Source organism: Lissotriton helveticus, chromosome 11, assembly GCF_964261635.1.
Source record: "Lissotriton helveticus chromosome 11, aLisHel1.1, whole genome shotgun sequence".
Lineage (NCBI taxonomy): Eukaryota > Metazoa > Chordata > Amphibia > Caudata > Salamandridae > Lissotriton > Lissotriton helveticus.
The window spans coordinates 982,100,283-982,127,793 of record NC_136072.1 but is presented as its reverse complement, the minus strand read 5'-3'; the positions used below and the strand labels follow the sequence as shown (position 1 = coordinate 982,127,793).

The window sequence follows — 27,511 nt, the reverse complement described above, 5'->3', positions numbered from 1 at the left end:
TTTACTCCAAGAAAGTCTATGCTCATATTGTCCAAGTACCACAGCAACCCCATATGTTAGGAGGGGCTGCCAGTACCAGTGTGCCAAAGGATTCGGGCCGGTACCCGAAGGAGAGACTGAGGCTGTGTTCTGTGGGTTTGACCTGCACTGGGAGGAAACTGCACCTGACTGATCTGAGGGCTGCTGAAGATGCAGTGGATGATGTTAGACCCTCACTGGGATTTCTGGGGTTCCACCAGAAAGACCATTACCAAAAGTAACTAACTTGATCAACTAAGTCCTGAGGCTTCAAACAACCAAAGTGACACAATACCAGTACTTTTAATGCAGAATTTTGAACTCTTTTTAGAAGTTAAGCTTATCAATATGACTTTCAGTGGCAACATGTTGTTCAGAATGGCATCAAAATGGAGATAAAATGCTTCCATAGAATGCCAAAAAACGCAAAAAGAACAATTGATGGGCGTAATGCTAAAACAATATCAAACATTCATCCCCAAGTATGGAGATCTGGGCTTAATTTCACACCGTGCTATTCCAGTTTAGACCCAGCCACATGCAAATCAGTCTTGACCCTGCTCGCTATGGGAACAGTCGAGCCCGAACTGCCAGGCCAGATCCTCCCTGGATTGAAAACAAGCATCCTGGGACTGGTTTCAGGGTATCCCCCTCACTAGCTTGACTCCAATGGTATGGAGAGCATGGGGACCCACATCTGGGCATACCCTTCCCACTTAGGGCGACAAATGCAAAAAGAACAATTGATTGGCGTAATGCTGAAACAATGTCAAACATTCACCCCCAGTACAGAGATCTGTGCCTAAATCCATTGTTTTTTGCACACCATGCCATTCCAGTTTAGACCCAGCTATATGCAAATTAGTCTTGACCCTGCTCCCCATGGGAACAGTCCAGCCCGACTGCTGTGACCGGATTTGCATTAATATATCCCACAGTTGCTGCATAACCCCAACAATAAACCAGCATTTCTGTCTACCAGGCAAACCAATAATTACACAACTGAAAGCATCACCAACAGCAGCTGTAGGTTCAAGCAAGGGGTAAATTGTGTACGAAAAGAACTGACAATGCGGTTAGTATGACAAACTTGTTAAATCCTCAAAGCGAGTGTGTTGTTTGATGATGGTAATCCATCTTGCTTCATTCTTCAGAACAGGAGAGAAATATGTTTATTTTTAAAATATTTATTTTACCGTCTACAGCTGAATACTTTTTGACAAACACCATCATGTTATTCATCTGCATTTACAAAGCTGGTGATTAAAAACATAATTCATCCATGTTGGAACTGGGGTCACCAGCTCCCCAAGGGTAGCATGGCACGAGCGGGTAGGCATCCGAAAACTTATGTGTAAAGCGGCCATACAGCACACGCATCCACTGAGACAGAAAACTGGGCACGCAATGAGTGACGCCACTCCAGTGAGTATGTATAAAAATTAAATAACTTTTATATATAGAGCAGAGTCAGGGTAATCAAGAATTCACAGTATTATTACCTCATTAGCTTTCCTTTCAAATACATGTATTTCAACACTTGGCAATAAGTACTAGGTGAATAAATATTAAATATAAGATAAATACTGAATATTAGATAATATCAAATGTAGATAACCACAGGCCTGACCGTAGCCTTGCTTCTTGTCAGCACCTGTAAGGAATACATCACAAAAGGCAACTAAATGACATTACATCATATTAGATCTGTAGGCATTTTACCCACTTCTCACCAAGCAAGGGTGAGTGTTTTACAGCAGAAAACATGTAAATAAATAACTGTAGGCTTCCAGTAAATGTAGCACTAAGTGGGAGAAAAACATTTCATTAAGAATAAACATCCCCTTGGCAGGATTAACCACCTCCTTAATCAGGAATAACCACATTAGGAATCACTCCCAGTAGGAATAAACATTTCCTAGATTAGGGCTACACATTTCCTTAGTTATAATACATTTCAGTAGACTAGAAAGAATATTCTCCTTAAGCAGATGAAGAACTTCCTATGAAGCCAACGTAAAACATGTCATTCAGAATCAGACCAGCTTTATGGAAACTAGTAACAGATCCCTATGCAGGGTTAAACATTTCAACAGGTAAGCATGAGCATAAAAGGCTTGGCTTTCGCATATAAAACCTTTCCTTATGTAAATAGAAACATCTCCTTGAACAGGAATGAGCTTTCTATAAAGGATCAGGCAAATCCCCTTTTCCTGATGCAGGTCTGGACACTGCATTATCTCCGTCAAGCATGAATAAACATTTCATTATCTAGCAGACACATTTCATTATATAGATGTAGGCATTTCAGGAAACCTGGCATTAGGCAGGAGGAGAAAATACTTCCCTGAATAGGGGTAGAACAGGTCATTGTAGGTAAAACCTTTCCTCAATCAGAGGTAAACATGTCCATATGCAAAACCAACATAGCATGTCTCCATAACCTTTGCCTAAAAAGAATAAACGCTACGCTACTCCTTCATAGCACTACCTGGAGTAGTCAAACGTACTTAGGGAACACTGCATTACGTAGAAACATATAACTTTTCACTATGCAGGAGAAGAAAAACAGTTCATTGAAGACCAGGCAACATCTCATTAAGTTGAGCAACCCTTTCATTAGAGCACTAAGGCCGTTGGTTAACCTTTCTTTCAGCAGGGGTATCCATTTCCCTAAGCAGGTGTAGGCTTCTCTTTGAGAATCTCATTATCAGTAATGAACGTTCCCTTCATACAGGTAAACCAGGTTTTAAGACTGGGACAATAAAGACATCCAGCCCAAGTGAGCAATTCATCTAATTCAAACTACCCCATGCATAAGGCTACATTGACTTAGCAGAACCCCAGGCAGGGGTTAACTTTTGTCCAATGGGGCTCTCACAGTGTTTTAGGGGCCCTAGCCCCGTCCAGCGTTCAAAGGGGGCCAAATAGGGCCAACGGGGCCCAGCAACAACTTTCCCCGAGGGGAGGGGCGGTTCCGGGGCCTCCTGCTCACTCCTGGGAAGCCCCGCGTCTACCTCCGCCCTCCCCCAGGGATTTACCTTGTGGACATCGGCCTATCTGGCCCCTTGCGGAGGTTTTCGGTGCCTTCTGGGGTAGGCTCGTACTCCTTCCCGAGCCCTCCAGTGTACAGTGGGCTGGCCAGGGGAGACCCGCGCTGCTCCGGCGCTCTTCTGGGGGCCTCCCACAAGCCGGGAGCCAGTGGCAGTGATGCGGGGCACGGCTTGTGACAGCGCCCCTGTCACATGACAGGGATGTCGATGACTTCTGGGCCTAGCGCAGCCCTATTCGAATACCGGCGGCCCTCTCGAGGCACTGAGGGCCGCCAAGGGGGCAATGGAAGCGGCACCGGCGCCACCGAGAGAGCGCCGGGCCGCGATGGCAAGCACAAAGCCCAGAATGCCCGCTGCTGCGGCGGTGATATCGGCCCTCAACGATGCGGCGGCGGCCCCCTCCTGGTCCCGGGGGCTGCCGAGGCTGAGAGGACTCCCGCACTCTGGCGGTAGGTTGGGCGGCGCTTTGGGAGCCCAGCGCTCACGGGCCTAAGCGCCGGGGCACAGATAGGAGCAGCGCCTGGCAGTGATAGCGCTTTGAGGAGGCAGCGCTCCCGAGCACACACGTAGCGCTGGGCAGATATAGCTCTTAGGGCAGTGAGCTGGATACAGCGCTTCACAGGCCACAGCAGGGGAGCGCTGAGCAGCAGCACAGTTTGGCTCAGTCTCAGTCAGGTTAGCAATTCAGGCAGATATAGCGCTTCAGGGTTACTATAGCCTCTAGAATCACAGCGCACTCTGGCAGCATCAGCAGGCTCAGTGCTTCTCACAGGGACACAGTAGATAAGCGCTTGAGGGGCAATATAGCGCTTAGCCAGCAGACAGTTTATTTAAGTTGGAAGCAGGTCAGCAGGACCAACAGGACAGGCCACACAACCGTGTCAAACCAGCAAAAGGGATCCCAGGTGGCGTCAGGGAGCGCGGGGAGCGTCACAGTGCCAATACCTGGTTGTCTTCTCAAAAGTCCTGTGGTGATTTGGTTTCTTCTCGGCGCTTTATGTTTCTTGCGCTCTTGTAAATAGAAGTCTCTGAGTTCCTTGAAAAAGGGGGGGGGGTTGAGTTGATGGCAGTATCCAATCTCCTCACCGGTCTCCTCAAGTGGCCCCTGGGTTCTACTCCCGCCGGGCCAGATCAGGGGGCAAGTTCAGGATCCCTCAACACTTGGTAGGCAGCACCTAGGCCCTGTCACTCCCAGTGTCATAGGTCCCTGTCTAGGCCCCACTGCCTAAAACTCCTGCGTAGGTTCTTCCCCAGGTCTGTGCTCCCTCAATCTGACCGGAAAGTTTCCCTCCCTTTCCTTATATAGTGCCAGTTGGCAGTGGCAGTTGGTGCCACCTCACCTGTTCCAGGAGGTTCTAGGAGGTTCCACCATTCTGGCTATGGCCAGGCTGGCAGGCTAGTATGGATACATTGTTTGAGGGTTCTAGCCAGCTCCTGACTACTAGAATGCGTCCACAAAGACCGCGCTGCAGTAGCAGGGGTCAGCGGCAGCCATGTTGGGGGAAGAGGGCACCTGCACCTTAACATTAGTTTAACATTACACAGAGCTTTCTTCACTACACAAGGCCTATACCCTTTTGTTACAATAGGGGGCATCCTAAATTAAGGGAATAAAAAGCGAAAAATTTCTGGGGAAATGGCCAAGTCCTAAAATCCAAAATCATAGAAAGCAAGTGAACCCACCCATCTGTTAATTGTTGTAATTACATGGTGTGCCAGTATCAACATGGCTTAAGAACTCTACCATACGTGTAAAAATTGTTTTTACATCCCTAAGCAAGACTAGGCTGCTTTAACGACCAAGCATATTTTAAATAGCGTTATTTTGCAGTTGGGTAATTCTTCATACCCCGAGAAGGCGCTGAAGTCCTTTGGCAGATGGTATCGTACTAATCCATAGGTTGCTCTTGGTTGGAATCTATGGGTTTTTAATTGACCTCAGTTGGGAAGCGTCTCGGTGTTGTGCGTGATAACTAGAATTGTTCTTTTAGGGTATTAAAAGTTGCTGCGACTGGCCAGGTAGTGGAACGAAAAAGGAGTGAGATAACGCCAACAAATCCCGACTGAAAGCGAGCCTGCATTTGAGTGGAAGGAGATGAACACTGATACATTCATATTTTGCTGCAATCCCATGAACTAAAATTATCTCCAAGAAGTAGTCCGCTATTGTGTGAGCGAGTTCTTGCTCGTTTGGTCAGCATTATGTGACTTTCATAGAGGAGACAACAGCAAGGCAATTAAGAGCTCATTGATTAATTTTCCATCCATATGTTTTTCGGTTGTCTTTTGCTTCAACTGTTTTGGTTGGCTGTCAGTAAGTTTAATGAGGAGTTATGCTAAAAAGTAGTTTGTGTGGCTCCTAGTTTAAGTAACTTTCGGTCCCTAGAAGAAAACGTGCTGATAACATAGAACAGAGAGTGTTGTTCTTTTACCTAATTTGTTTTAGCAAGGACGTGTATTTGATAATATTGAAAGCAGAGAGTGACAACAGTGCCCGTGTGTTTAGTGGAGCGTCTGAGGATGACATGTTGAAAACATAACTGGGGAAATAAGGGTTTGTAGCAAAAAATGTTACAGCTGAGCTAAAAGTCACGGTTCTTTGAGGCATAATAGATAAATGCCATCAGTAGGGTTTATTGCGTTTGTTGGACTTGGGTGCCTTCTGCAAACATTCGGCCAGACTTCGAAAAAGAGGCTGGTCCCGCCACGTTCTTGAGTGACAATAAATTGACACGGGCGTACCTGAGGACAGAAAAAAGAATGCAGCTACAAAGAAGAAAGATTTCAAATTAGCTAACTTGTATTATTGTATGCTATCACCAGAAATGTATTTTGCATTTTGTCTCCCCACCATTTTGCTTGGCAAAAGTAGGGGGGCCTAATTCATGAAGCAATTTGCATGTGTAAGCCCTGAAGAAGTAAACGAATCTACGAAAAAAGCGTTGTCTGTGGCTTGAGTTAAAAAAAAAAATTACTCCTGTCACACTAATTAAGTATACTAATTTCGAGCAGGTGTGGGAGATTCCCACACTGTTTCCTGTGGGCGCTCCTGTGGGGCAGGTATAGCCTCTGGTTTTGTCTTTATTAATCAAATTCAGGAATCCAATCAATTCATCATAAGTTTATTCTTGAAGGTCATATATTGCATTCATAATGACTCAAATAATGTTATTCAAGGTTTAAACGGTGAAAAACGCTTCCAAATGCAAAAATCCCTATGCATTTCGGGACAAAAGTCCATTCTGGGGACCATTGGTAATCTGTGAAGGAAACAAACACTGTTTCAGGAAATGGACGTGACCCTCAGTTTAAAAATGAATGGAAAGGATAGCCCAAGGACCATGGGCAAAAGCGGAAGAAAAAGGAAAAAGAGAGCCAAGTGTTGTGCAACCAAAACGCGGTGCTAAGTGAGTGAGGATAGGATGATAAATGGGTCGAAGTGATAAGTAAAATAGGACCTAGTGCAAAGGGAAAAGCCTTTACGGAGTTCGTGCATAATAACATGCGAAAATCAAACAGTGCGGAATGTGTACATTTCGAGTCGAAAACCAACCAAGTAAACACCCAAGAGTGCGCAGGTTAAATACACAGTGATACCCAAGTAAAAATCAAACTGAAATTAAATGAAAAATCTCACCAAGCTAATTGTGTAACCGCGTTCTGTAACGGGTATCAGCAGAATCATTACGCGGAAGTGAGAAAGTGTGTTATGAAGACGCCCGGTAAACATAGAAAGAAGACTAGAGGGTGTACGGTGTATGGCGTATGAAATGGTGAAAACCCCAGAACATCGGGGAAAGTGAAAAATGTGCGAATTGCAGATTTAAATGTTCAAAAAAAATTGATAGGGTAAAAGGAAAATAGAACATTATCTGAGCATTAACTGCGTGTAAAAATTATTTTAACGTCGATCGGTGGGACACGAAAGTGTCGGCCATCTTAGGTAGGGAATATATAATTTAGATAGTGAGGGACAGGAAAAGGAGTAGAGACAAAATATAGAAGAAAGGGATGAATGACATAAGATAAATGGAATAGGTAGAAGGGCACATAAACTAAAAAGAGAACTAGGGAGAATACTGTAGGAAGATGCATTGGGAATAGACACAACATAATATCCAATTGGGTTGTAAAAAAATCTTCATCACAAAATGTGAAAAAAGTTGAGTTGAGGAATAGTGAAAGAAGATGCTGAAGGAAGAATAGAAGAATGATAGAGAATAAAACTCAAAAAAAGAATAACAATTGGAGATGAGCCAGACAGAATATATAAGAGCATGTTTAAAGAAAACAACTGTATTCAATCCGTTCATTGAGTCCTTTTGGTTGGCACGAGTCCAACGACTTTATCCAGAAGAGTTCGCGTTGTAATAACTTTTTGCGATTGTCAATGCCAGGTCTCATCGGGACAACCTCCAGTACAAGGAACCTTAACTGGCTGATGTTGTGTTGGGATGAGGTAAAGTGAGCAGCTAGGGGGATTTCAAGGTCTTGTTTCTTATTGTGCTTTTGTGCTCAGTGAGGCGAATTTTGATTTTTCTTTCGGTTTTCCCGACGTAAGGTAAGCCACAGGGGCACTTTAGTAAGTAAACCAAGTTCATGGAATCACAAGTGGCGTTAGTTCTTAGTTTGATCTGTTTACCAGACAGAGGATGGTTGATGAAGTTGCCTCTAATAATGTTGTTGCAGTGACTGTAATTGTGACATGGTTTAGTTCCTGAAAAAACTGTATCCGGTGATTTGGGTTTGCGTTCCAACAAATTTTTCAAATTGTTCGCTCGTTGGTAAGCGAACAATGGAGTACAGTTAAATATTCCACGAAAGTCTGGTTCGAATTGGATCATCTGCCAGTTACTTAAGATAATATTCTTAATTGACAAACTTCTAGAAGAGTATCTGGACACAAATACTGGTCTTTCACTGTTAGCGGTGTTGATGCAGGGGGTCAAAAGATCATTTCTATTTTTTCGCATGATGCGGTCTCGAGCAGATTGCAAGGTAAATTCAGGGTGTTTTCTCTCCCTGTATTTTTGCAGTATGTTCTTTTCAGTTTGGAGATATTCTTCAGGTTCTGAACAAATCCTTTTAGCCCTCATTAGCTGAGAAAAGGGTAGGTGTTTCTTCAAAGGAGTTGGGTGACAGCTAGTGTACATGAGCGCATTGTTCCGATCAGTGGCTTTCACAAACAGTGAAGTTTTTATGTTAACATTATCAAGGGCGACTAGGATGTCCAGAAAAGGTAAATGTTTGATATCTGCATTGTAGGTGAATCGTATGTGATTGTCCACACCGTTGATGTGGGAAATGAATTCAGGTATCTCTTCAGGTAATCCTGCCCAAATTAAAAAAATATCATTAATGTATCGCCAGTATGTTTCAATTTTTTTGTTCCATTGAGTGTTGTTCAAGATGTCGTCGAGTTCAAGCCGAATCATGAACAGATTCGCGTAACTAGGAGCTGCACAGTTGCCCATTGAAATACCCACTAGCTGCATGAAAAACTCGTCATTCCAAGTGAAGTAGCTGTGGTATAGGGTGAATTGCATGAGCTCCAGTAGTAGCACTTTCAAATCATCTTTCATAGGGTACGGAAATTGTTTCTTCTTTTCTGTTTGTTGCCATACCTATTTATATTCCAAAATGTTACCTTCATTACATTTATTGTATGAATGTAAGCCTAGCAGCCTTTATGCTTGGTTACATTCCACATCGTTCTTGTTTTGAATATTGCAAGACTTATTAAAACACATTATGCTGTCCTCTATGCTATTTTGCTGCATTTCCTCTGAGCCTAAATTAAGAGGTCATTCAGTCATTTTACAGTTTGATTTGATGTAGAACTGAACCTGGCACATGGGAATGCCACACATGTTTGACGTTCTAGAAAAACTATCCTAAAACAAAGGTAAAAGCAAATGCTAGACTTCATACTTGAACTGTTACCCAAACCTGTAAGCAACTAGTATAAACCAGCGTTTCCTTTTTGTATTTCCCAATATCCCTTCTCTACCAGGTAGTGTTGCGGGTCTGTTGTATGCATATAGCATGTTGTATGGCTCAGGAATCTGCATAAATAAATGTATGTGTATTAGTGCACGTGTGCCTTGAACAGGTGGGTGTACGTGTGCATGTTTGTGAATGTATGTGTGAATATGTGCGTTTGCGTTTGTGATTGTTGATGAGGTGGTGGATGCACAGGTCCACTATTAATTTTCTGACTCATATCTGAAATGTGGGCACAACTTGCCAGGTGCTCCTTTGTTGACTATAGTTTGATTCAGTGGTTTCTGGTTGCCTGGCACACGTCTAAGCCAGACCGGATTCATCGTTCAAGATAGGATAAGTAAGATACCCTTGCCCGATAATCTGTGCTGTCTCATGGGTAGATTGGCACAGAGCAGTCAGGCTTATCCTCAGGGTGCCAGTGTAAAGTATTGTCACAGCACCACCCTCGAAACACTGAGTACACCACAAAAAAACTCCACAGCGTAAATATAAAACACTAGTCTTTGTATTACACGCACACACATTGAATTCAAAACAACATACACATCAGATATATGCTTTACAGTTATAGGCAATTTTCGAACTCTCCCATTAGCAGATGAAGGGCATGAACATACATGTACTAGTCATTGGTATTCACTTGCCCAGTTATCCCCTCAGCCTCGTAAGCAACATAAAACCATGTGCGTACTTGCCCGAGGTGATCAAGATCCAGACAATCCCTTCCACATTCAAAGTGACAGAAACATATATGCAAGCTGTTCAAAGGTATTCCACTTTCCCACTAAGACATTAGCATAGAACACAATATTCCCAATAATATATACCCCAACAGTTATAATGGTCAAGAAATCACAGGTTTTGACTACTCCTCGTAACCCCGCCCCTCAGCTACACAAATTACACCAACCAATGAAACACACTGCATCTAGTGGCAGTACTTTGATTAGATTGTTAGGACCACCTAAAGCGGAAGGAAACAGTTACTTTTTTTATCTATCCACATAAGGCCTTCAGGCACCCAGGGGCACCTTCACGAGTGACCGATCAGTAAATCCTTCCCCCAAACGACGATCGCTCCTACCCGTTTCCGGTGCACCCTGCACGGTCCTTATGAACTTGTGGAAACTGGGAGATCCTTTATATCCTGGGATCTTGTGGTCAGGAGCCCAGCCAACCAGTCTTTGTAGAGTGCTTGGGGGCCTGGGCCACAACAGTTAGCAATTAGCTGCAGGCCAGCAACATCCAGGCAAAATCCACCAAGTGATAGTCCCCTTCATAGAGTATGACAAGCCCCAGACCACCTCATGTCTGCATACAATCCAGTTTCAGTCCCTCCTGCTCCACTGGATCCTCTTATCGATGCCCCAGCGTAAAACCAGCATAGTATGGTTCCAATTCAAAAAGTGTCTCTAACGCCTGAGGGGGAGCGCCAGCAGTTATACCCTCAACGGCTTTTGAAGATGAGAACAGTTCCAAAGGTCACATTTAAATTGCAGAGGCCCTCTCAAAATTAGGTCTTGTCTGCCATCCTACCCCAGGAAGCTTGATCTATATATTTATTGAGGCCAAGTCTCTGCCCCTTGGAAGCATATGCCAATTCCACTCCCTCTTAAAAGTCCGAGGAAGACCCCTAAAAGTCGGAGGTCTGCAGTTTCCCTAGAGCCCCTAGTTATGGCCTATCAGGAATATTGAAATGTAGCTAGTTTTGACCCTGGATGGCAGTGTAGAAAGCGCTCAAAGTCCTAAGGCTGTACAAAAGGGGGTGGTGATGGATGGAGCATCTGAACCAATCAAACACTCACACCCAGTCAAAAGATCTGGGTTTGATCCATCACCGTTCTTTAGCCCACTCTGCCACCCCAGTTCAGACATGGCTATATGCAAATCAGTCTGACCCTGTGCCTCATGGGAACAGTCCAGCCCGAACTGCCAAGCCATGCCTTCCCTGGACCGTAAACAAGCTTCCGAGGACCGGTTTCTGGCATTCCAGCCGTCTTCAGCCCGGCTTGCTTGAATCCAGTGGCAAAGTGAGCAAGGGACTCCCGTCTGAGCATACCCTTCCACACTTATGGTGGCCAAAGCGGTACAAAAAGGGGTGGTGATGGATGGAGCATCTGAACCAATGAAACACTCACACCCAGTCAAAAGATCTGGGTTTGATCCATCACCGTTCTTTAGCCCACTCTGCCACCCCAGTTCAGACATGGCTATATGCAAATCAGTCTGACCCTGTGCCTCATGGGAACAGTCCAGCCCGAACTGCCAAGCCATGCCTTCCCTGGACCGGAAACAAGCTCCGAGGACCGGTTTCTGGCATTCCAGCCGTCTTCAGCCCGGCTTGCTTGAGTCCTAAGGCTAGCACATAGATCAACGGAAAACCAGGAGGGATAAAAGCATAAAGTCTAGGGAAAGCACCCTAAAAAGAACCATTTCGTAATACCTATGTCCCAATGATGACCTTTCAAATAACTTAAGTTTGAAACTTTGACAATATAACAAACAGACTAGGTCCTTGCTCTAATCAAGGAACTGTGCAGGGTATCCACGTTTGTTGACCTACAGTTGATATTCCATCTGAAGGGGATTATTATGCACATATTAGTAGTAGCACTGTTTATTCTTAGCTGTGGTCACTGTGGGCAGTGAACACTTTATGCGCCGTTTTCTGGAATATGTTTATTTATTAGTTAAAGTAAGTACCCTTATGTTGGATAGCTTTGCTTTGGGGCATTCATTTATTATTATGGTAACTTATGTAACAGAATCGTTTCAAAATCTGCATTAAAGGGAATGATGACTTTGTGCTGAGTGAACAATAGATGAGGTGTTTTGATGATCTGAGTTATGGTCTGGGAAAAGTAGCAGGTGCGGAGTTGGAAGCTGCTGCACTTAGGGTTGACTGATAGAGGTCTCCTTTGTGGTTGGGTCCGTCAATCATTGTATGTTGTAGACTTGGTGCAAGAGCATGTCGAAGATAAATGATGTTGCTAGCATCAGCAAGGTTTCTCTAATGAATTATTGACTGTAGTGAGGCTAGTTGCTTCTACTGCTTGAGTGACTACTGAATGCGCCTTAATGAGCAAGAGTAATAAGGAGCTTTGTGTATTTGCTTTAGGTCTTAAACTACAACACATTCTCGAGCACTCTGAAATCGGACGCATGGAGTTTGTGTTGAATAAAACAAATAGGTAACAGCAAATGTTAATGAGGTTGATTTCGTTTCTGGTTTACAGTGTGGTAGAGGAGGTGAGTTGTGCATGTGTGTGGGATTGATTACTTTGATGTGGAGTGGTTGGTGTATAGAAATAGTTTAACCGTTCCCCTCCACCTCTGGAATCAACTCTTGTTGGGGAGCTTTGCATAAGGGTTCATTGAGCTCATTGTCGGACCAATTAAGAATTGTTTGCCAAGCAAAAAAAGAAAATTGATTTGTCTTACCGTTGGCCTGGCCTTAACTTTGCATCAAAGGATTGGACGTGGCCGTGCGCTTTGCCTTGTGTTTGGTTAAGGGTCTGTTTCCTATGACATATTAATAATGAGACACTTATTAAAAGGAGTAGTTCTGTGGCATCACAAGGTTTAGGATCTTTATATTCGAGGCTGTCAATTTATGTTCTAGGGTTTGGACCATTTTCAGAGATTTTCTCGTCCCGTTGAAAAGGTGAAGTCTTGTTTCGTGCTGCCCATGTGTGGGAAATTGCACACTTGTATTTCAAGTTTTATAAATAAAATATTTATACTTCACAAATTGTCTCTCTGGTTTCATAGTTTACCTATATTTTTGTCTGTAGCTTTGAGAGACCCCTCCTAGAATGAATGGCCTTAAGTAGTATTGGGGAACTGTACCTCACCAAACGAAAACCACTTACATTTCTGGGTAAATCCAGTTTTTCCAGAAATTTAATATTTTTAGGTCGAGCCTGGGCAGCGCATGCGTTGCTCTGCGGCATGCTATATTGAGGTATGGCATACAAGCTCCGCCCATTTCCCCAACCATCTTTTTTAATTAACTCCTGTTAGTGTCCTTGCTAAATGGTTGCATTTCATTTGTGAATAGGCTTGTTAGTCCCTCCTTGGTATCGCCTTGGCTGCATTTGTTACCTCCCGTAACAATTGGACCTTTTACTGGTGTTGTTACACGGTCTGCTTTATAAGTCGGTGAGCACTATTTTCTTTAATACTCTTAACCTATTCCACCCACATTGCAGCATCCACCCACTTTTATATTAATAGTAATGTAATTATTAAAATTACATTGCGGTCCGCTTTAACTATAGCGGCAGCGCTTATTTGATTATTTAATATACTTGCGGTTTGCTTTCACTTTAGCAGCCGCAATTATTTAGTTATCAGCACTGCCACTTTCCCTTTCTGGCCGCGCTACAGAACCTTTTGAAATAATTTTTTTTCTTCACTTTGTGTGAAAGCGCTATATGCACTTTCACTTTAATGTTGGCCGCACCCTTTTGTTTAGACGCTGATCACTGTAACCTGAATATGCGAGCAGGATCTAAAAAAAGGGGCGCAACCACCTTTAAAGTGGTCTTCCATTTTGCCACAGTTTGAGCTCTTGGCATTAAAAATAACAATGCCTTTTATATATGTGTTGATTTTAAAAACACATAAATAAAAGGCATTGTCATTTACAATGCCAATAACTTAAACGCTCGCAATTGCGAGACCTATTGCATTGAAAATGCTTGTTATCTGCTGTTTTCTGGATATCATGGAGCCTTCGCATCGATGCATTTATGGGTGAAAGTTCCATGAATGTGACTATGAAGTAGACAGGAATCCTGCATAGTGATAAGAGGATTGTGAATATTGTCAGACGGTCATCGACCTTGCTGCAGTTAGACATCTTGGAAATATGAAATTTTTCTTGTTTGGCAAGCTAAGTAAGAGCATCTTACTGCAGTCGGAATTGTGAGATGATGCGGGTCCTACTACTGTTAGGCAGATTTGGGGCAAGGAAGTATGAAAGGTAGGATGATTTTGAGAAGGTGGAAGCAGTTTGCTTCCTTTGACATCCCAGAGGTGCCTTGCTTTCGATTTTATGTTCCACACAAATCTTTCCTAAGCCTTGTGGTCATTCTGCTCATTGAAGATTAATGGGTTAGAGTTGTGATTTTAGTATAGGCCTTGTACAACATGTTGTGGTCTCCTTTGAAGTGTAGGTGTTGGCTAAGGTTGGTGTTGATGAATATAAACAGTAGCAAAGATGATTTTGCTACCTCACCCAAACCCCTGGCAATAGATTAGGATGTTATGGCACAATTTGAATTATTGAAATTGACCAGAGATGGATGTTAGCCAAGGGAGGTGTGATTGACCACAGATGGAAGTTCAATCAATCAATCAATCAATCATAGCATTTGTATAGCGCGCTACATACCCGTGAGGGTCTCAAGGCGCTGGGGGGGGGGGTGGGGGGTAACGCTGCTACTGTTTGAAGAGCCAGGTCTTGAGGAGTCTCCTGAAGGTTAGGAGGTCTTCGGTCTGCCGGAGGCTGATGGGTAGGGTGTTCCACGTCTTAGCGGCGAGGTGGGAGAATGAACTGCCGCCGGTGGTAACTCTTCAGATGCGGGGGACGGTGGCGAGGGCGTGGTCTGCGGAGCGGAGCTGGCGGGCGTGTAGAGGCTGAGGCGGCTGTTGAGGTACGCAGGTCTGGTGTCGTGGAGTGTCTTGTGTGCGCTGGTGAGGAGCTTGAAGGTTATCCTCTTGTTGATGGGGAGCCAGTGCAGGTCTCTCAGGTGGGGTGTGATGTGGCTGCGGCGGGGGGTGTCGAGGATCAGGCGTGCAGAGGCGTTCTGGATGCGTTGGAACAGTTTCAGGAGTTTGGCCAGGGCTCCTGCGTAGAGTGCGTTGCCGTAGTCCAGTCTACTACTGATGAGGGCCTGGGTGACCGTCCTTCTAGTTTCAGTGGGGATCCAGTTGAAGATCTGCGGAGCATGCGGAGGGTGTTGAAGCAGGAGGAGGAGCCGGCATTGGCCTGCTTCATCATGGAGAGTGTGGAGTCGAGGATGACCCCTAGGTTTCGTTCGTGGTCTTAGGGTGGGGGGGTGCTCCTAGTGCTGTCGGCCATCAGGAGTCGTCCCAGGCCGAGGAGGTGGAACCGAGGATGAGGACCTCCATCTTGTCCAAGTTCAGCTTCAGTCGGCTGTTCCTCATCCAGTCGCCGACGGCCTTCATTCCTTCGTGGAGGTTGGTTTTGGCGGTGTGGGGGTCCTTGGAGAGCGAGAGGATCAGCTGGGTGTCGTTGGCGTAGGAGATGATGTTTAGGTCGTGCCGTCGGGCGACGTGGGCGAGTGGTGCCATGTAGACATTGAACAGCGTTGGGCTAAGTGATGAGCCTTGGGGTATGCCACAGATGATCTCGGTGGCTTCGGAGCGGAAGGGGGGAGGCGGACGCTCTGGGTTCTCCCGGAGAGGAAGGAGGTGGTCAAGTCCAGGGCCTTCTATGGATTCCAGCATCATGGAGGCGTGCTCTTAGTGTGCGGTGGCAGACTGTGTCGAAAGCGGCTGACAGGTCCAGGAGGATGAGGGCCGCGGTTTCTCCGTTGTCAAGCATGAGCCTGATGTAGTCGGTGGCGGCGATGAGGGCAGTGTCCGTGCTGTGGTTGCTGCGGAACCTGGACTGGGATGGGTCCAGGGTGTTCTCTTTGAGAAAGCTGGTCAGTTGTTTGTTGTCGGCCTTTTCGGTGACCTTTGCCCGGAACGGGAGCAGGGAGATGGGTCGGAAGTCCTTGGGGTCCGCCTTGGATTTCTTTAGTAAGGCGTTGATCTCTGTGTGCTTCCAGCTCTCCGGGAAGGTCACTGTCTAGAAGGAGATGTTGATGGTTTTCCGGAGGTGGGGTGCGATGATGCTGCTGGCTTTATTGAAGATGTGGTGTGGGCAGGGGTCTTCCGGGGATCCGGAGTGGACAGTGTTCATGATCTTGATGGTGTAGTCGTCGTTGATATTGGTCCAGGCGCGCAGGCAGTTGGTGGTGGGAGTGGGAGTGGGGGTGTCGGCGGTTGCCGGAGTGGTGACAGCGGCGAAGCTGTCGTGGATGTCTGCGATCTTGCGATGGAAGAAGTTGGTCAGCGAGTCGCACAGGTCTTGTGACGGTGGGATGTCGTTGGTGTTGGAGCTGGGGTTGGAGAGTTCCTTCACGATGCTGAAGAGCTCTTTGCTGTTGTGTGCGTTGTTGTCTATGCGGTCTCTGAAGGCGGTCCTCTTGGCGAGTCTGATGAGTTGGTGGTGTCGGCGGGTGGCGTTCCTGTGGGCTGTGTGGCTTTCCGGTGTTCTTTCGCAGGTCCAGTTTTTTTCTAGTTTTCTGCAGGTTCGCTTGGAGGCCTGGAGGTCTTCGATGAACCAGCTGACTCTCTTGCTGGTGTGGGTGTTGAGGGGCATCTTGAGCGGGGCGAGGGTGTTGGTGCAGTCGCTGTTCCATTGTCTGAGGCTGCGGGCTGTGGCGTTGGGGTCGGTCGGATCTGCAGGTGGGCTCTGGGGGAGGGCGGTGGTTACCTGGTCCTCGGTGATCTTGCCCCAGCTGCGGTGCAGCGTCTGCTGGGTGCGGTGGTGTGTGGTGGGTTTCCGGAAGGTGAAGTGGATGCATCGGTGGTCGGTCCAGTGGAGTTCGGTGGTGCGGTCGAAAAAGATGTGGGTGCTTGCTGAGAAGATGGGGTCAAGCGTGTGGCTGGCGGAGTGCGTGGGTGTTGTGACGAGTTGTCCGAGTCCGAGGTTGTCGATCAGGGTGGAGGAGTTGGCTTCGTTGTTGTTGTTCTCGAGGTGGAAATTCAGGTCCCCGAGGAGGATGTAGTCTGTGGAGGCGGGGGCGTGTGTGCTGATGAAGTCGGCGATGGAGTCTCTGAACTGCGGTCGGGATCCGGGGGGGTCTGTAGATGAGGGTTCCTCTGAGGGTGGTGTTGGGGTCGGTGTGGATCTGGAAAAGCATGTGTTCGGCGGTGCTGAAGGTGTCATCGGCGTCTGTCGATATTTTGAGCGTGTTTCTGTGGACGATGGCTATTCCTCCTCCTATTCCGTTGGTGCGGTCCTTGCGGGTGATCTTGTAGCCTTCCGGGATGGCTATGGCAATGTCAGGTGCCGAGGAGGGGTCAGCCAGGTCTCCGTCAGGAAGACAACGTCTGGGGCGTTGGTGTAGAGTAGGTCCCAGAGTTCAACAGCGTGTTTGCGGGCGGAGCGGGTGTTTAGCAGGATGCATCTGAGGAAGTTGGGTTCCTTGTTGGGCTGGTTGGCGGGCCGGATGCTGGTGAAGCTGCAATTCCAGCAGGTGAAGGGTCCTTGGGTGCGCTTCGGGACGGCTAGGCAGCAGGTGCGTGATCGTCCAGCATTGAGTGCGTGGAGGGTGCTGGGGTCGTAGCAGGGACGGGCTTCGTGGTGTGTGCGGGGGCCAGGGTGCCTGGTGCTGGGCACGGTCCAGGCGCAAACTGGTGCAGACGGGTTTGCCTTCAGCGCGCAAGCGGTGTGCCCACTGCACGCGTTCGCTGAGCGGCCTCCATATGAGGGGATGTGGGAGGGAGGAGCAGCTGGGAGGAGGGAGCGGGGTGGCGAATGGGAGTACAGGGGGGTGGGGCCGCAGGGGCGGGAGACACCGAGGGGTGAGAGGGCGGGGGTCACAGAGGGCACATGGGGACAGTCGCCATAAGTAGTGGAGGCGAGAGGAAACGAGCAGCTGGGAGCGGGGGCGAGAAACAGCGTTAACAGTGACAAGGGCACAGTGAGGGGGGCTGAGAGGGGAGATGGGCACAGGCGGCGAGGAGAGAAAACCATAATAAGGGACAAAAATGAACAAAAAGCACAATAAATCCACCTGGGGCAAGGGTACAATAAAATACAGGGCAAAAAGGCAGGGCAGAGAAACACGATCACAGAAGTGGCAGACCGCAGTATCGAACCCTACCAGAGTGGGGCTCGAGGCGCAGCAGTGTACAGCAGAGCTGTGAGGGAGAGTGCAGGCCTCGGACCGAGGGTCTGGGTTCTAGCTCGCACTCCCCGCTGCAGTCACCATAAGTAGGGGAGGGGGGAGGAAACAAGCAGCTGGGGGCGGGAACAGCGGAAAAAAGTGAAAAGGGCACAGTGAGGGGGGCTGAAAGGGGAGATGGGCACAGGCGGCGAGGAGAGAAAACCACAATAAGGGACAAAAATGAACAAAAAGCACAATAAAACCACCTGGGGCAAGGTTACAATAAAATACAGCGCAAAAAAGGCAGGGCAGAGAAACACGATCACAGTATCGAACCCTACCAGAGTGGGGCTCGAGGCGCAGCAGTGTACAGCGGAGCTGTAGGGGAGAGAGCAGGTCTCGGACCGAGGGTCTGGGGTCTAGCCCAGGAGGTGTTAGCCAAGGGAGGTGTGTTTGAGAGGCTCTTGCTTCGTTTAGTTAGATATCAGATGGCAGCAAGTACCAATCTTATCGGAAAGGACAAAATACATATGAAAGTAGGTGGATTAAGCCAAATTACAGATGCCAATGTGTTTAAAAATGGTATATGTTAAATGAGGTGTACGAGAATAAGAACAGCAAAAACCAAAGCCATTTGAAATCTTAGTAACATAGAGCACATGCAGTATGCCAGCATAGTTGGCAAATGTCTTCCAGCTTCAGGTAAACACAAAATTGACGTTTTTACAATATTTGTCACTCTGTGGCAATAGTTCAATTACATAGTTAAGCGGTGTAGTGTCGGTGCTGTTCTATTTCTAGTACTGTTGAGCAGTTTTTGATATTTAGTGGGAGAGCGTTCCAGTGTGTGGGTCCAAGTGCTTAAATGACCAGAAATTGGGCGTTGCACAGTGCAACTTTGCTTGCGGTAAGGAAATGCCGATTAGCTTAAATTAAGTTGTATGACCAGATGCATTGGGATAAAGTAGCTAAACACTAACCTGGACAAGCCCATGAATGACTTTGGAGTGGAGACTAGTGGGAAAGCTTTGTAAAAGCCCTAATTTTTTGTGAAAGCAAATTGACTTGATGGCAGCAGTGGTTGCTTAAATGCAGATTGTGTAGTACTCTAGTTGTGAACTTTAAACCTTTGTCAATGGAAGCAAAGGTGTGATGAGAAGGCCCATTAAAAGACTATTGCAATAGTCCAGTTAACCAATGTCCAATGAGGCAACTAGTGCTTTGGCTGTGTGGAAGAGAATTCAGTGACCGATTTTGTATATATGTAGGATTTAAATACTGCTGCAGTAGTTGTGTTAATGATGAAAGATTCCAACTTCTTGGAGTGATTGGGGAAAAAAGCATCCATGTTTTGTGCAAAGTGGCTATAACTAGTCTATTAGGGGGAAGTTAATAGAGCTAGGATTAGAGTTGGTAGTAGAGGAGCGTGGGAATTGTATGACCTATGTCTTGGAAGAACTGAACATGAGGAAGTATGGGGGCAATCAGTAGCGAATGGTAGTCTGTTATATTAGATTCTAGAAATGGTTAAACATTTTTGTGTTAAAGACTCAAATTTTCTAAGTTATTGTGTAATTGGGTGTAAGTCTGCTTTTCGATTTAGCATTTTGGAATCATTCACACATATCGGCGTTTAAGGAAATTGCGATTTAAAACCAAATATAACAATGCTGTTATTTACTTTTTGTCCTTACTGCATTCTAAATATTTAGAAATGTCTTTTTGGAGGGACAGTGACCAAGCGTGATGGCATTGAATTAATAAACTTGTTTTGTTTGTCATAGGCTCAGCTTCGAAAAAGGCAAGAATCCGACAGCCCCACGGAACTATCAGGCGCTGGGCATGTGTACAAGTCACCAAAATCTTCACTCCAGCAGGGAGCTATTGGTGGCAGACCCCTGCCTTCTGCAGCAGAAAAGGATGACAGGTTAGCAGATGCTGTCACTTGATGTCCACAGTGTAGTGTCATGTGATTATGTGCAATAGGGACCCTCTTGGTCCTTGGTGGACTCCTTATAAAGTTATGGAATTATTTGGGAGGTATCTGGGTGTGGTCAAAGTTTATGACGTAGTGCGTTCAGAGAATGGTAGCATTCTGAAGACTAAAGACGTGTTACAGAGCTATGTGTGTCGGTGGTCATTTGCATGCTCCAGACCTACGGAGGATGTGACAACTGGCGACAAGGTTGAAATACGTGCCCCTAAGAAACAAGACTGCTCTCCCTGAGAGTTTGCCAAGATCCAGCAAACTGCTCTTGTGTGTGACTCAAAAATCAGTCTAGGGTTGGCGTATGTGGAGTCAAAGCGCCACTCTACAAGGCCCTTGAAGAAGGTGAAGCTCCTACAGAGAAGCACCGTCAGAAAGACCGCCAGAAGCCTACTGGTAAGGCCAATAGAAGGGATTCTGCGCAACAGCGTAACACTACGCCATCATAGATAGAGAAAGAAGCGCTGAAGGCAGCGACGCCAAGTGCTAGAAAGCACAGAGACAACCAGGCCCAATGAAACTCTAAATGCTGTGACAACCAGGTGCAAGTGTACAAGTTCTCTTACCAGTGTGAACAAAGGAAGTGTCACCCGACCTCTGATCTAGCCTGGTCGACGGCTTGTGTGTCCAAAGTAGACAGTGACATCAAATCTGATGAAAAGCCAATCGGAATAGTGACATTTTTCAATGGCTGCATAAAGGAGTGCCAAATACAGTGCTGCTGTGTTCCCGAAACCTCCACTTCTCTTCAATATAGCCAAAAGGCAGAATATTGGCACCAGATGGACTGCTTGGATCGAAACGTTCAATGAGTTCATAGACGCTCTAGAAGAAGTAGATGACAAAAAGATCATCAAATACTTAAAGAACCTTGAAGGTAATGGATTGAAAAAAGTGATAAAGAAACTTACATAAGCTAATGCAGAATCTTATTGTCACCTCAAAGAGACGTTAGAAGCCAAGTTCAATCTAATGTGAAATGTCTACTAAGAAAGGTACATTTGCAACCAGGCAATGGAGCAAGCTGGTGAAATGATGGATGAGTTTGTCGAAAGACTTGAAACCCTCATCAAGCACTGCAAGTTTGGTGAATTCATTGACTAAGAAGCCATGTGTCTGTCATCGATGGTTGCCTCTCTGATTCATTTAGACGATGCATGCTTAGAGAGACATTCAGCCTAGAAAATGTACTCTTGCCTCTTAGAGCTGACTGAACATGCAGCTCGACAGGCTGCTGATATGGAAGCCGGGACAGCCCAGAATGAATCTGCGTTAATCATGAAAAGTAAGCAGCAACACTAAGTGGGGGCCCATAAGGCGATATCTCAGAAGAAAACAAAACTGTGTTTCTAATGTGGATTTTCATTTTTCTACCAAGGTAAATGTCCCACCAGTGGACAGATATGCAAAGGTTGTGGGAAAGAAAACCATTTCATAACGGTCTGGAAAGCGAAAGAGAAACTAAGTGCATCACGACAAGAAAAGAAAATGGACGCCAGAAAGTTCCAGAAGCATTCTAGCCATGGCCAAATGGCAACATCAGTTCAGGCAAGCAGAGACTACACAAAGTCTCTTCAACATCATAATTAAGGCACAGTGAAGAGGAGGGGTGTGCAATGGTGATGTCGACCACTGAACAACGTGCACATGTAGGAGTGACTGCTTGCAAAGAACACAAGTCGGAGAGAGATCGCCATGAGAAGTGGCCAAACTCCTTTGGGCAGTGCCGCATGGTCACACTAAAGGTGAATGGCTGCCGAACATCTTTTATTACAGACATTGCTACATAGATCAATATCATGCCAGCAGAAAAACACAAGGAACTGTCTCTGATACCACGTCTAACGTCCTAGAAAACAAAGGTGTAGCCATTGGCTGCTCTGTGCTATTGAAAAGTCAAGGTTCATTCCTAGCAACCATTGCGCTTAAGAAAACAACAGTATACGCACCAATTCATGTCCTTCAAGGTACTTGGTCGAGTTCATGTCTACTCAGTTACAGCACTGCTGCTGACATGGGTTGATATCAATCGACTTCAACCTCAATGCACATTTTGAAATAGGAAGTCAATTTCTGTTGTTGCATGGACTAGGGAAACTCAAGACAATGAAGGTGCAATGTCACATTAAAGAGTACATTCGTCCTGTTGCTCAGTGACACCGTCCGATTGCGTTTCATTTATAGGAGGCCATTGGGAAAGAACTAGAAACATTATTAAAGTATGACATCATAGATTTCTTTACTGGTCCCACAACATGAGTTTTGCCCATTGTGGTGGTGCCACAAAAGGACCGTGGTGGTGTTGTGCGCATTTGTGTTGATATATGCCAGGCCAACAAAGCAATCGAGAGAAAGACATTCAGGTCCAGACATAGCTGAATGGTCCAAAGTCTTATGCCATCTTGATTTGAACAAAGGATACCATCAAATTGAGCTAGAAGAGAACCGTAGGTATATTTCTACTTTTTCAACTCTTCTTGGTTTCTTCAGATACAAAAACTCAGCTTTGGTGTTGTCAGCTGCAGAAATCTTTCAGGATATAATTCGCTGAGTAATTCAACCTGTCATGCATGCTTTTAACTGGTTTGAAAAGGTCTATAGCTAGTAAAAAGTTGAATAAACCTAACTTAGGACATACATCTATAATTTTTTATATATATAACCCACTACATACAAACTTTTCACCAACTCCATAATGAGGTTTTGTAATTTTATTATTTAAATACATACATATTTTTTTTATATGTTATATATGTAGCAATTTTTTGGGAGTATAAATATACTTTTTTTAAAAATACAAAATGTTTTGATATTTATGTGATAATATATACAGATTAATTCATAAAAACATATAACACACATAAATGAGCATGAGACAAGAAAAGCGATGGAGGCAAAGCGGTAGATGACACACGCGCGTTTCGGCTTGGCAGCCTTCATCAGGTGACCCGTCTTTTTGCAATAGATAGCTCAAGATGTGAGGGATTTGCTTAAAAACATATATTTCGTCAGAGCTTCATAACCCAATAGATGATATTAAATACTTATTCAATGAATTTTTTAGGCGAAAACGATAGAGAATAAGCGTCCTTAACATTATGATGACGATGAACAGACTTTGTTCCTCGAAAACTGATACTGTCCCAAGATGAAAACGGCACAAGATATGTAGATCACAGATAGAGCCTATAATATAGGTAGCAGATCTGGATTTAAATTCACTTTATCCTAACCGGGGGCCAAATGGATACTGTAGTATGGCGATATATCTGATATTAATTCATGATTGGCGGGATATGGCCCTCACAGCGTTGGGTGCTCTGAAAACCGGCGTCTCGCTACGACCGACGCGAGACGCCACATGAGGAGCCCCAATGGAGGTCTGCCGGATTGAAGTGGAGGTGTGTGGTGATCAGATTAGGCAGCCTGGGTGAGCATGGCTGCCGTGGCCGATCTGGAGGCTCCCAGGAGGCGTGATTTACAAGGGCCCAGCAGACGTGGTCTGGTCGCGACAAAATTGAGGCCCCAGCTGCGGCCTAACTGCGGAGGTGACGGACTGCGGTTTTCGGAGCGAGGAGCAACTGCTGATACCGCTGCTTGGTGTGGGGGGTGCCAGGAGGTGTTTACAGACTACAGGGATAGTTGGGGAAGCGTCGGCCGGCGCGCCCCCCCCCCCTTTATGGAAGAGTGCTTTCCTGCTGTGCCTTTAACCTCGGGGACCAGGAGGTAGAGGTAGTGTTTGCATGTGGCTGACCCCTGGGGGCGGGGTACAACTGAGGCTGCGACTGGAGGGACCCTCAAGGAATGACCTGGTGTTATACTAGCCCTATGGATGAGACCCGACACTTAGGGCGGGCCGATAGTGCTCGGCATTGAAGGCACTGGTGAATGCATGGAAAGCAGGTACCGTTTCCTTTAGCTTTGAGGGGCGCTCTGGACTGAGGGTGTCTGGCGCAGGGGGTCCCCCACCCGTTGACTGGACGAGGGCAGTGAAGGTCGGTGCTTTCTACGCGCTCACAGGAATCGCTAGGAGGGCATTGCTGGACTGCTTTTGAGGTGCGGTGCCTTGACTGGTGATCCCCCCGCGCCACTTGCGGATGGACAGTTCTTCTGGGAGCTGAGGTGGGAACCGGAGGAGCGTTCATCTCCTGACCTTATGGCTCAGGGGAGAGGTGGGAAGCTTTAGCCCCGTCTCAAGACACTATTACAATCGAGTGGCTCCGAGGGAGACGCCAGGCGAAGGAAGGTGGTGTAGTCGAATCCGTTATATTGTAGACCGTTACTACGACCTAATCGGTCCTGTCCGGGCAACTGACATTTGGGGGCTGAGAGAAAGGAGCGGTGGCCCCAGGAGTATCACGCACAAATTTGGTCAACCCCGGCAACAACTTGAGACTGTCCCTACCGAGGTGACTTGTGCCTCTACCCAGCGGGTTGCCCGGTGCACCGCAGCCATGGCGACGGGAGGGAAAGGTCCTAAGGCCAACGCCCAAAAGCCGCTAGCAAAATTTGCATGGTGCAGAACAGGGGACAGAGGTGAATCGCCGCAATCGGAGAAGGAAGGTGGGGCAGCTTCTAAACAAGGCCCGGAGCCGACCCTTCATGATGTCATGGCAGCTACTAATGGGGTACGTGCCTCGGTGGACCCTGTCCCTGTTGAGGTCTCTCTGATCAGAGCTGACTTCCGAAAGATGGACGAGAAGGTCAAAGAGCCCTGCAGACGGATACATCGGAACTTCAGACGCAAATGCTTGAAATGCAGAAGAAACAGGAGAGGATGTTGCAACAACTCGATGACTAAGAAGGCCAGGCCCGTCGCAATAACATTAGAATCTTAGGGGTTCCGGAGAGAACGGAGGGGCAGGCAGCTGACTTGTATGTTAAGGACCTTATTACGAAGCACCTGAAGCCCAAGACTTTGATCAGTTACTTTTCAATTTAGAGAGCTCATAGGGTGCCGGGAGGTAGAACAAAGCCGGGAGCGCCCCCAAGGCCCCTTATTTCCCCAGTGTTAAACTACCGGGACAGGGACATCATCCTCCAGACTGCAAGCTCCAATCCCCCCCTGAAGATAGATAACTACGAGGTGGCTTTCTTTCCTAAGGTTCAAGCCCAGCGCCGCAGTTTCCAGGCGGTGAAGAGAGAACTGCGAGATCGGGAGGTGAAATATACGATGCTCTTTCCTGCACGGCTGAGAGTGGAGTCGGAGGGCAAGTCGTGGTTTTTTGACTCACCGGAGACCGTCTGGGAATGGCTAGAAGGCTGGAGCACGGCACATTCTCATTGCTGTGATCTGAAGGGGACTAGATGCTATTAAGCGTGGATGGCTAAAATGCAAGTTAATTGTAATGTGTATAAGCGGGAAGGGGGCCATAACACGCCATGCATTAGCATTCTGGGGTGGGGGGTGGGGAAGCACTCTGCCATGTTTGGGGGTGGGTAGTTCTAAATCCATGGGCAGGGGGGCAGGGTGGGGAGTGGGCATTGAGGGGGGTATGGGGTATGTTTGAAGTTTACTTGGTTTATTGGTGTGAAGGACGAGTCAAGGATCCTCGTGAGTGACGGGATTGCAAAGCAGCTGGGGTGATCAATAAAGGACGAGTTGTTGTATAAGATTTCCTCAACAGCACTGATCCGTGCAAGTGGTGATTATTTTCTGACTTGGGATGGGGGGGATAAAGATAGGATACTTCTGTACTGACCTTGAATGTTAACGGGATGGGGGACAAAATCAAGAGAAGACTAGAGCAACAGTATTTGAAGCGACACTCCCCTGATGTGGTTGTGCTGCAGGAGTCGCACTTGGTGGGGCAGAAGACTAAAGGCCCTCACGAGACATGGCTATAAACTACTGGTCCATGCAGATTACACATCGGGGTCCAGGGGAACGGCGATTCCGGTTAAGAAGTCCTTTTCTCTCATAGTTTGTAAGATCTGGGCGGACCCGGCGGGGAGATTTGCAGGAGTGGAGGCCCAATGGCATGGTAGGGTTCTTAATATAATTTCGGTTTACCTACCTCCCGCTTTGGGTAAAATAGCTTTAGAAGACCTTGAGGGAAGGCTGGCGGGACTCCAAGACAGCGCATTGATTATGGGAAGAGACTATAACATGACACTGGATTACACGATCGATCGCCATCCAGTGTCTTAATGGCCGACTTTGTGACAGCACTAGGATTGGTGGTTATGGGTCGGGCACTGCAGCCCAGGGACAAGTTATTCTCCTTTTTCTCTAGTATGCATCACAGCTTATCACGTATAGATTACTTCCTCAAACATTTGTCATCTGTGGGCAATTTTGTAAGGTCCCAAGTTCTACCGAAGGGCATATCTGACCACTCCCCGGTCTGGGTGGAGTATACACACTGGGAAAGGCAGGCACGTACCACTATCGTTATCAACCCATGCCTTTTACACATACCAGACATTAGGGAGGAACTTCGCACACAAACTGAGAACTACTTCTATGAAAATGTCGGTTCAGTCACATCCGCTCAGACGATATGGAAGACATAAAAGGTAGTTCTGAAAAGGCGGCCTTATCTTTGAAGATGGGATACATTACTAAGAAGCGTAAGCTTGTGGCACAGGTTTAACACAACCTTCTTAACCTAGAGAGGGAGCATGCACAGAATCCTCCTGATACATTGCACATGCTTCTACTGAAGCAAGATGAGTATCGGATTAAAACCATGGAACACATGTTGGCCAAGTATGGCCACACCCAGCCTAGAATATATGAAATGGGGGATAGAGCAGGCAGGACACTGGCATGGCTCGAGCGGAGAGTACAGGGATCGAGATGGGTAAATAAGCTGACGACACCAGGGGGTGATACGGTGTCACAATCCTCAGGAAATTGCAGAGGAATTCACAGCTCACCTAGCAAAGGTATATTCCCCCTCTACTCACTATACGGCTGAGCATTCGCACCAGCTTCTCCAGGATAGTGACGTGCCAGCCCTCTTGGAGGCGGATCGGGAGACGCTGGATGAGGCTCTCACCTGAAGAGATTGGCAAAGCTGTAGGGGCAGATCAAGTCTGGGAAGTCGATGGGGCCCAACGGCGTCCTAGTTGAATTTTTGAAAGTCACTGCCTCCCGCACGATCCAGCATTTAAAAGCCATGTATGAGAAGAGTCTGGAGGTGGGCCGGCTGCTAGTGGATCGGAGATTAGCTACTATTGTTGTAATCCACAAGACGGGCAAACCAGTGGAAGCATGTGGCTCCTATAGGCCGATTTCGTTGAATAATGTGGAGGCAAAGGTGCTAGCGAAAGTTTTGGCCAACAGGCTGGTGTCGGTTATCGAAACATTAGTCCACCCAGACCCGTTTGGGTTTATGCCTGAAAGAAATACGGCCCTCAATCTAAGGCGCTTACATAATGTGATGGCACGTAGAAAATGCATCGAGGACGACGCAGCGATGCTGTCTCTCGATGCCTCAATGGCCTTTGATTCCATAGAATGGCCGTACATGTTTGAAGTCCTGAAAAGAATGGGTCTGGGTCCAAAATTTATAGCCTGGGTTCGACTG

At 46.7% G+C, this 27,511-nt stretch overlaps 1 protein-coding gene across 3 annotated transcripts in view; it reads left to right on the top strand.

Moving 5' to 3' along the window:
- The window catches only part of KIAA1671 (KIAA1671 ortholog), a 996,223-nt gene that overhangs the window by 927,703 nt on the left and 41,009 nt on the right, over positions 1-27,511 (top strand). For all 3 annotated transcript variants that reach the window (XM_078667333.1, XM_078667334.1, XM_078667335.1), the window contains one exon: positions 19,774-19,916. In XM_078667333.1, the coding sequence (XP_078523459.1) occupies positions 19,774-19,916 (143 nt within the window). The remainder of the gene's footprint in view (positions 1-19,773; positions 19,917-27,511) is intronic.